We start from the raw sequence: 9,966 nt of genomic DNA, 5'->3' as shown, positions 1-9,966 counted from the left end.
TGTGAAAAGGGTAGAAAGAGGAGAACGGGCAAGAGCAACGGAGTCCTTGAGACCGCAGAGGTTCTGGGGTTGACGGTTCATTAATTCCAGTGTGATTCAAGCCCAGCCCAGTGGGTCGTGGAATGTCGTCACTCAGACGCTACAGAAGACGCTCTCGGCCACTGCTCTGTATGAAGAGACACACACTCAGGCACCCTTGCCAGTTAGCCACTTATGAAATGCCACTGAAAACTCACTTTTATTTTTCACTTAGAAGCCCTTTTAAGGAGAATTTCTCCCTTTAGAAGAAATTCCACTGAAGTCAAGCCCATCAACCTCATAAACAGATGATGTATCCCACAGTGGCTCACTCCTGGGCACGTGTGGCCTGCTCTGAAGATTGTCATGTCTGTGGAGGGTATTGCTCTAACCTGGCCTGGAGCGACCCCAGCCCCGTATTTAGCATCTGCCGAAGGCTGCGCGTGTCCCCAGGTTTAGCATCCTTCTCGACTGCTGCGGAATTACGCAGCGGTTCGGGTTGTGTTCACTGTGGCAGGTGATAAAGGCTCCCCCTGTAGCTTAAGTTTTAATAGAACCACCAAGAAAGCTGATCTTATCCAACTACTTTACAGTTTAGGAAACAGACTCTGGGAGCTGACTCGATGTGCTCCTCAGGGTCAGAGCTGGCTGGCACAAAAATGTCACTTGACTAAGCAGAGCTAGTCTGACTCTTTGGAGCGCTCTGGGTGGCAAAGCTCAGACAGGAATTTCTTTGTTTATATAATACATTCATTTATTTTTAAAAGTTTTTTAAATTTAAATTTAATTTTTTTTTTTTTTTTTTTTGAGACAGGGTCTGGCTCTGTCGTCCCAGCTAGAGTGCAGTGGCATCATCACAGCTCACTGCAACCTCAAACCCCTGGGCTCAAGCGATCCTCCTGCCTCAGCTTCCTGAGTAGCTGGGACTGCAGGCATGCGCCACCACATCCAGCTAATTCTACTTTTTGTAGAGATGGGGTCTTGCTCTTGCTCAGGCTGGTCTCAAACTCCTGGCCTCAAGCAATTCTCCTGCCTTGGCCTCCAAAAGTGCTAGGATTACAGGCGTGAGCTACGGTGCTCAGCCTATATTTTTATTTTTATGCCATAAGAAGAAACTTCTCTCTCTCCCTTTTTTTTTTTTTTTTTATAGTCATATCTAGATTGAGATCAGAGCACCCTTTGCTGGAGAAACCTCTTTAGTGCGACTTCAATTCCCCACTTAGAATGAATAATTGTGAGTTATCGTTACATTTGGTAACTATCATTTAACAATATTGTTAATAGGGACTACTTGTGTGTTTACTATGTACATATAGTATGTTTACATTATGCACTCTGCTAAGGATTTTATACATCTAAGCTCATGCACTTAATACCCTCAAGAACCCTGTGATTCTGTGATGTAGATATTAGTACATTGATTTTACAGAGGAGGAAACTGAGGCTTAGGGAGTTTAAGAAAATCTTCTAAGGTCATCACACAGGTAGCCAGCTGGACAGCTCAGATACAGCTCTAGGTCTCCCCAACCTTAAAGCCTGTGCTCTTAACCGTTATGCCTCACTGACTTCCTGTTGCAGATATTCACTCAGGAAACTTGGCTTTAGCTCAGTCAATTTATTAGAAAGGTTTCATTTAAATAACCAAAGGCCTGACACATGCACATTTTCCTAATTCTGGTCCTGCTGCATTGGGGTCAAAATAAAACTTAAGACCAGGCACAGTGGCTCATACCTGTAATCCCAGCGCTTTGGGAAGCCGAGGCAGGAGGATTGCCTGAGGCCAAAAGTTCGAGACCAGCCTGGGCAACATAGTGAGACTCTATCTCTACAAAAAATAAAAAAATAGGTGATGCGGTGGCTTGCATCTGTAGTCCCAGCTACTCAAGAAGCTGAGGCAGGAGGATCACTTGAGGTTAGAAGTTTGGGTTACAGTGAGCTGTGATCAGGCCACTGTACTCCAGCCTGGGCAATAGAATGAGATCCTGTCTCAAAAAAAAAACCAAACAAAAAAACCTTAATGTCTTAAGAGGTCTTGGCCCTGGAGCAAGTCACAAACGTATACATTTAAGTGGTCCCTTGGTCTAAGGAATGAGACTAACTGAGATCCTATGGAGAACCCAAGTTCTTCCCCAAGGGTCTGGTGACAAATGGGTGTCCAGGGCCATCATGCCTGAGAGTCACCCAGTGTGAGCCTTCAGAAAGAGTCCAGCCGAACGTTTGGCATCCCAGCCCCTATGCTATGGGCATTCAATTTTTGGCATTTTAAATGGATAGTGATGAAAATAGATAACTTGATGTCTCCCTATAATTCCCATGTGCCAGGTTCTCCACATGCTAAATCCTTACAGTAATCGTATGAAGAAAGTGCTTTTCTTATCTTCATTTTTATGAGGAAACCAAGACTCAGAAAGGTTAAGTAACTTGGCCAAGGTCACCCAGCTTACATGTGTTTAAAAACATGAAAATCATGTGAATCGTTTATTTAACTGACTCATTAGCAAAGGCTATTATAACTAAACCAACAGACTGTGGGTTGACAAGGATAAAGCTATCTTAGAAGGGAATGTCAGGATTTAGAGGAGTAATTTTTAAAAATTATGTCTTGAAGCAGACCTGTAGATTTGTTTTTTATTGCTTTACATGTCACATGTCAGGAAGATCTCCAGTGGTGGTTGTAGGCCCAGATTGAATTAATAACTTTTAGTCTGAATTTTGGTCTGACAGACCTTTCCTTTGAAGCTGGGCTGGCCTTGTGATAACGTGTGGCTGGGGTCACTGCCTGCAGGTCCCCGCCTGCACTGAATGAGGATCCACTTGGCGCTTTCATGAAATTCAGGTTCTGTCATATTTATGCAGTCCTGTTTAAGTGACAATCACTGAATACGGTTGCTTTCAAGCAAGTTATTCTGTTTAACCAGAGTCCTAGCAGAATTCTGATAAACAGGTGGCCATACAAAAAAAAAAAAAGAAAGAAAAAAAGAATTTAATCCTCACAACATCTCTGAGAAGTGGTTCCTAAGTTTATCCCAGTCTCGCAGATGTGTAAACTGAGGTGTGCAGTCCAAGCAATGTCCCCAAGCCACGCCACTGTGTAAGTGTTGGAGCCCTAGTGCAGACAAAGGGAACGCCAAGGCCAGCGCCTTGCATCTGTAGCCAGTTTTTGGAAAAGACTCAAGGGAAAAACCACAGCAAATTTCTGGAGTTCTTGTGATTTCTCCTACCTCAACACAACTCCCCCCGTAAACCAAGGACTGAATGATTAGTCAATAAATGAAAAGAAATGCGTATAGTATCTGCCGCTCAGTGCGTGTCTCTTTCTTGCAGTTCCCAAGGTGGCTGGAATCCGTTTGCGCGCAGAGAGTGCTCTCAGCCCCCTCCCCGCTTCTTGGAGCAGAGGCTGACATTCAGCTGCTTGAAACCGTCTCATTCACACACCAGGTGCCACTGAGGTTTTTTTCATGCTGCGAGCAGAGCAGTTGCTTGTATTTTTGTCGCTAGGCGGATTTTAGAGATAAAATCAGCTTGCACCTCTTGACCAGGAGGCGCTGTGGGTGCATGTGTGGGGGGGGGGGGGGGCAGAGCGAAGCTTTCCTTGCCAGGGGGGTGGCTCGCACAAATGGGATGGGACGGCCGCACTGAGATCGGCCCGCATTTAATCAGTTTGACGATGAGGAAGCTCAAAAGAGGCAAAAAAGAAAGACTCACCTTCCCCCCTTCTCTTTCTGTTCCAGTTGAAGACTCAGCTTTGGGGGTTTTCAAAGTAGACGCTGCGCGTGCCTCGGACGGACGGGGAGCAGTAACACCCCGCAGATCGCAGTAACACCCCGCAGATCTCAGATCGCCGTCAGGGGTCCTGCGAACACAAACGCACCCGGCCTTCCTCCCCTTCCCGGATGGCGTTGGCCGCGGCCGCCCACTGAGGGCTCTTCTCGTCGGGATTCTGGGCTTGTGAGGACGACGGCGGGCTGGGAAGGAGATGCTGAGTTCCATCAAGTGCGTGCTGGTGGGCGACTCCGCCGTGGGGAAGACCTCCCTGTTGGTGCGCTTCACCTCCGAGACCTTCCCCGAGGCCTACAAGCCCACGGTGTACGAGAACACGGGGGTGGATGTCTTCATGGACGGCGTCCAGATCAGCCTGGGCCTGTGGGACACGGCGGGCAACGACGCCTTCAGGAGCATCCGGCCCCTGTCCTACCAGCAGGCCGACGTGGTGCTGATGTGCTACTCCGTGGCCAACCAGAACTCGTTCCTGAACTTGAAGAACAAGTGGATTGGTGAAGTCAGGAGCAACTTGCCCTGCACCCCCGTGCTGGTGGTGGCCACCCAGACGGACCAGCGGGAGATGGGGCCCCACAGGGCCACCTGCGTCAATGCCATCGAAGGGAAGAGGCTGGCTCAGGACGTGAGAGCCAAGGGCTACCTGGAGTGCTCAGCCCTCAGCAACCGGGGCGTGCAGCAGGTGTTCGAGTGCGCCGTGCGAACTGCAGTCAACCAGGCCCGCAGACGCAACAGGAGGCGGCTCTTCTCCATGAGCGAGTGTAAGATCCTCTGAACCCCGCAGACCCCGCCCAACACCTAGGTGCCCGCCCGGGAGGAACGGCGGGAGGGAGAGCGGGCGAGCCAGGAGGGCGGTGCTCTTGCTGGGCACGTCTCGAGCAGAGTTTCCTTTTGGATACAGTTGTTGCCAAGGCTTGGCCGCTGGATGTTTTCACCAGCTGCACTCTACAAATGAACTCCTTGCCCGGTCCAGTTCGAAAATCCATTGGGAAGCTGTAATGAATATTCCATCTTCACTAAAAAAATAAAATAGGCCGGGGGTGTGGTGGCACGTGCCTATAGTCCTGGCTGCTCAGGAGACCAAGGCAGGAGGACGCTTGAGCCCAGGAGTTTGAGGTCGCAGTGAGCTATGATGATGCCACTGCACTCCCCGAGCAATAGGGTGAGACTCTGTCTCAAAACAAATAGACAAACAAACAAACAAACAAAAAAACCATAAAAAATTAAAATGATCTCTATAATTTTGGGCAATAAAGTGAGTTTTCAAAACAAATTCTATATTTAAAGACATTTTATTTTAATAATAACAAAATGTATTGCTCTTGTATATAATTCGTTTTCACACTCGGAAGATCTTTTCCTCCATACTGGAAAACACAAACTGCTGCATGAGTAACCTGTGGAGCTCTGCCCTATGTTTGTGCCGTTGTTATTTTTGCCTGAAACAGTAATTTTGTTGAAACCACTTGCCTGCTAGATTTTACTATGTAATTAAATTTTAAAATGACCATAAACTGATCCTTGCAATTCATTTTCTACCTACCTTTTATTTAGAGTTGTATATAAATACAGTTCCACAAAATAGTCTAATACTGCCTAATGATTTTAAAGTTATTGCTATATTTCTCTGTAATTATGAAAAAGCAATTTATTTATGATTTTACCTTTCACTCAGAGAACTCCAGTTGCACACTAGGTATCACTGTCCCGTTCACCAAGACAGACCGCAGCGAAGTCCTCCAGGCGGAGAATCGGGTCGCTGCGAGCGGTCGCGGCAGAGCTCGGAGCCTCTTCGGCCTGCGGAGCCGCCGCCCCGGCCTGCGTCCTCCCGCGCGGCGGCCCCGTGGGAAACAGCGGCTCAAAGTGCCCTGTGGTGGTAAATTTGACCAGTTTGTCCTCATTCGGGCTCCAAACTGAGCTGGCATGGCAACATAATTAATCTTAGGATCTAATCAGAATAATTGGGAAGGTGTCTACGCATATACGTGTATGGAAGGGAAAAAAGGTAGAATTTGTAGCCTTTACAATTTCATGAATGTGAATCACCGGAATGAAAAAAAATTCATAAATTCTGAGCACAGGGGATAGGAAAGTCGTATAGCAATTGCTCAGATAATAAAATTATCAGGGGAAATGCTGAATAAATAGGGACACACACACCCGCCTCCGACCCCGTTCTACCTAGGAGATCATCTGACGCAGTCGAGAACAGAGGACTCTGTAGCTCGAGGAAGAAAGTGCTAGTAAGGCTGGCACCCTGTGTCTCGTTTACTACCCTAATCAATAAATACAACTGAGAACACTGACCCATGTTTATGAAAGTACATCGTGTTTGGTAGGCAGCTGGCATAAAGGACTGCGATGAGAATAGTATTGACATAACCAAACCAATTTTTCTGTGTCCTTGTGTGGTCAATTCCGCATAGCTATGGTCAGATCAAAAGCAGATCCGTGCTCAGCCACACACGGCTTTCTCCTTCCGCTCTCTCTCCTCTCACCCACACCCAGGGAAGGCTGGGCCTGCCTCTCCGTCTCTGCTGGGACTGCACTTTCCCCAGGTGTCTCAGCCCTCCAGTCCGAGGCTTGTCCTCGCCTCTTTGTCACCTGCGTCCCTTGAGCCCCTCTCTCCAGCCCTCGGCGTCGTGCATCCTGAGGGTTGGGGGCTTGAAAGCTGACCAGGCAGGGGAGGAGATGGGAGCCCCATCCTCTGATACCCCCATCCCCTTCCTCCCCCACCCCACAGAATCTTAAATAACAAATAAAGATTTTCAAGGCCAGTCTTTCTGGTGGAAGGGTGTTTAACGTGCCAGTGAGAATGAATTTCTATTCACTAAACTCGCCCCAAGCTTTGCTTTTCTTCTTGGTGAAGAGAGATTGGGGTGTGGGTATCTGAGAGTGGAAAGGGCCCAGGTGCCTGATTCTAAGTGAGGAAAGAGGAGGAGGTTCCATGCGGAAGCAGAGGAGGAAGGGAAGGCCAGAGAGGGCACAGTCGATGCCTTTGCTGTCACCTAGGCGGGGACACAGCTGAGACCTCTCCTGTTGGCTCCCGGTGGGAGCCCGCAGCCCCCAGACAGGAGTCTGTGTGCAAACCCGCCCCAGGGCTGGGACCCGGCCGGAATGGAGCCAATCAGCCAGACCACATGTTCTTGAAGGTGGCCCCGTCCGCCAGTCACCCCAGTGTCCCCAGGGCCCAGCACAGGGAAGGAAATGTGGCCAAAGTTGTGTTGAATTGAACTGGAGAGGGAAAGACAGGAACCGGGCTTCTGCGTGGCAAGTGGTTAGGAGAGGGCAGCAGACCCTCACCAGCCCTGCAGGGGAGGGTGAAAACAGGTCATCTTGCGGGAATCCATGTTTCACTGAGCAAATGTCCATTTGTGCCTGCCTGGACGTAGATATATGTTTCTTACACTTCAAAACTTGCAGTACTATTTTGTAGACTATTGTACATCTATTCTTAACTGTTCCAAATAGCAACATTAAATATGCTCTTGTTGACATTAAAGAGTTGATTTGAGGCCGGGCGCGGTGGCTCATGCCTGTAATCCTAGCACTCTGGGAGGCCGAGGTGGGCGGATCGTTTGAGCTCAGGAGTTCGAGACCAGCCTGAGCAAGAGCGAGACCCCATCTCTACTAAAAATAGAAAGAAATTATATGGACAGCTAAAAATATATATAGAAAAAAATAGCCGGACATGGTGGTGCATGCCTGTAGTCCCAGCTACTCGGGAGGCTGAGGCAGTAGGATCACTTGAGCTCAGGAGTTTGAGGTTGCTGTGAGCTAGGCTGATGCCACGGCACTCACTCTAGCCTGGGCAACAGAGTGAGACTCTGTCTCAAAAAAAAAAAAAAAAAAAGAGTTGATTTGAGTGGTCAAGTAACTCATCCTCATCTCAGTCTGTGCCACTATAGCAGAACGCCATTGACCGGGTGGCTTAAATGACAGAAATTTCTCTCTCATGGTTCTCAAGGCTAGGAAGTCCAACCTTCGGGCCAGCGTGGTTGGGTGCTGGGGAGAGAGCCCTCTGCCTGGTTTGCGATGGGTGTCTTCCTGCTGTTTTCTCATGGCAGAGAGAGATCGACCATCTCTCTCGTGTTTCTTCTTATAAGACACTAATCCCACTCACGAGGCCTCCACCCTCATGATCTAATCATCTCCCAAAGTCCCCACTTCCAAATACCATCCTGTTGAACATTAGGCTTCAACATTTCAAAATTTTGGGGAGACACAAGCATTCTGTCCATGGCAATGCTAGTCTGTCTTACTTTATGCTGACTGGTTACGTGGGCAGCAGAATCCAGTGTGATGAAGTCAGGCTGAGTGACAAGAGAGCTGGCGGCATCCTAACCGTCAAAGCTTGTTCAGTGTTTCCGGCGTGCCAGGCACCGTGTTAAGCACTTGTGTGTGCATTATCTCAGCACATGTGTGCAGGTGGCTCACGTTATACTGAGTCCCATCTTACATGAGGAAACTGAGGCTCAGCATGTTGATGTGACAAGTTCCAGCCCATGCAGCAGGCGAGTGGCAGCACCAGGAGTCTTGAGCAGCTCTTGTGACTCCAAAGCTCTGCTCAAAACCACTCTGCCCCACTTCCTCCCAGAGCTGCCTGACTGGATGGCTTTGCCACTTCCGACCTCTGGTAGCTTGCAGGCCCCTCCCCCACCAGTCCAGTGGCCTGCATTTAAAATAATTTTTTTTTTTTTTTTTTTTTTTTGACAGAGTCTCACTCTGTTGCCCAGGCTAGAGTGAGTGCCGTGGCGTCAGCCTAGCTCACAGCAACCTCAAACTCCTGGGCTCAAGCGATCCTCCTGTCTCAGCCTCCCGAGTAGCTGGGACTACAGGCATGCACCACCATGCCCGGCTAATTTTTTCTATATATATTTTTAGCTGTCCATATAATTTCTTTCTATTTTTAGTAGAGATGGGGTCTCGCTCTTGCTCAGGCTGGTCTCGAACTCCTGAGCTCAAACGATCCGCCCACCTCGGCCTCCCAGAGTGCTAGGATTACAGGCGTGAGCCACCACGCCCGGCCTAAAATAATTTTTTTTTAAATAATTTTTTTTCTTTTGGCATAGAGTCTCGCTCTGTCACCCTGTGCAGAGTAGCAGTGGTGTCATCACAGCTCACTGCAACCTCAAACTCCTGGGCTTCAGTGATCCTCCTGCCTCCAGCTCCAGAGTAGCGGGGACTACGGGCACACACCATGACACTGGCTAATTTTTCTATTTTTAGTAGAGACGGGGTCTCGCTCCTGCTCAGGCTGGTCTCAAACTCCTGAGCTCAAGTGATCCTCCTGCCTCAGCCTCCCAGAGTGCTAGGATTACAGGCGTGAGCCACCACAGCTGGCCTAAAAAATTATTTTTAAATAAGATATTTCGAGTCTGATCTTAGTCTTCTCCTTTTATTTTTCTTTCTGACAATGAGAACAGGACCCACCTAAGTCACAGAGCACCCTCAGTGGCAAAGGTCCCTACACCAACCCTTGGCTTTTAAGTGTAATTTCATAGGTTGATTCTGTGTAAATTGGCAGAGATGAAACACATCATGATCTGATGCTTTAAAAAGCTTGGGAAATATTCTCTTTTTCTTATCTCACTTCTCTACCCTCAGGTTTCAAGTATTTCCTTTGAATTAGGGAGTGACAAGGGAGCGGAGAGCCTGGTTCTTTCGTTTCAAGGATTCTTACCCAGAATGAGATGTGATGAAAGGATTCCAGTTTGGTACATCTGTAGGGTTCGGCTATGGCAGTGGGGACAGGGCGTCTGCGCATGCGCTTCCCAGTACCGAGACGGCAGTCCTTACGGGCTAAGATCAGCACAACTCAATGGCCGCGACCTATTTTCCTGAGACTGTCTCTCTCCTCATAAACCAAAGGAGCCTAATCAATGGCCAATATCTCAAGCAGTTTTTCACAAGAAAATGATTAAACTATGAAAATTACTGGTGATAGAAGTTAATAAAGAGTATTTGATTAAACCAAAAGTCCACATTAACTTTCTGGTAGACTCTAAAATCCTGACGGGGAACTTAATGGTAGAGAGAAAGCCATAATGAAGGAGTAGGGGCCAGACAACCGTGATGTATTTTGGAGTCAGAAAATCTGCATTATGTGTTTTTCAGCCTCAGTTTCCTTTTCTTAAAATAGAGATGCTAATTCCTGGGATACTCTCTAAG

The 9,966-nt window shown here is 48.1% G+C and overlaps 1 protein-coding gene across 1 annotated transcript; it reads left to right on the top strand.

Moving 5' to 3' along the window:
* Nucleotides 1-3,895: 3,895 nt before the first annotated feature.
* RHOH (ras homolog family member H) lies at nucleotides 3,896-4,641 on the top strand. Its single transcript, XM_069494776.1, has one exon. The coding sequence runs from the start codon at nucleotides 3,995-3,997 to the stop codon at nucleotides 4,568-4,570; it is 576 nt and encodes a 191-aa protein (XP_069350877.1). The 5' UTR covers nucleotides 3,896-3,994; the 3' UTR covers nucleotides 4,571-4,641.
* The last annotated feature ends 5,325 nt before the right edge of the window (nucleotides 4,642-9,966 follow it).

This window comes from Eulemur rufifrons, chromosome 19 (assembly GCF_041146395.1).
Source record: "Eulemur rufifrons isolate Redbay chromosome 19, OSU_ERuf_1, whole genome shotgun sequence".
Taxonomy (NCBI): domain Eukaryota; kingdom Metazoa; phylum Chordata; class Mammalia; order Primates; family Lemuridae; genus Eulemur; species Eulemur rufifrons.
Note: the sequence above shows the minus strand (reverse complement) of the source record. Positions and strands in the feature narration are given on the sequence as shown.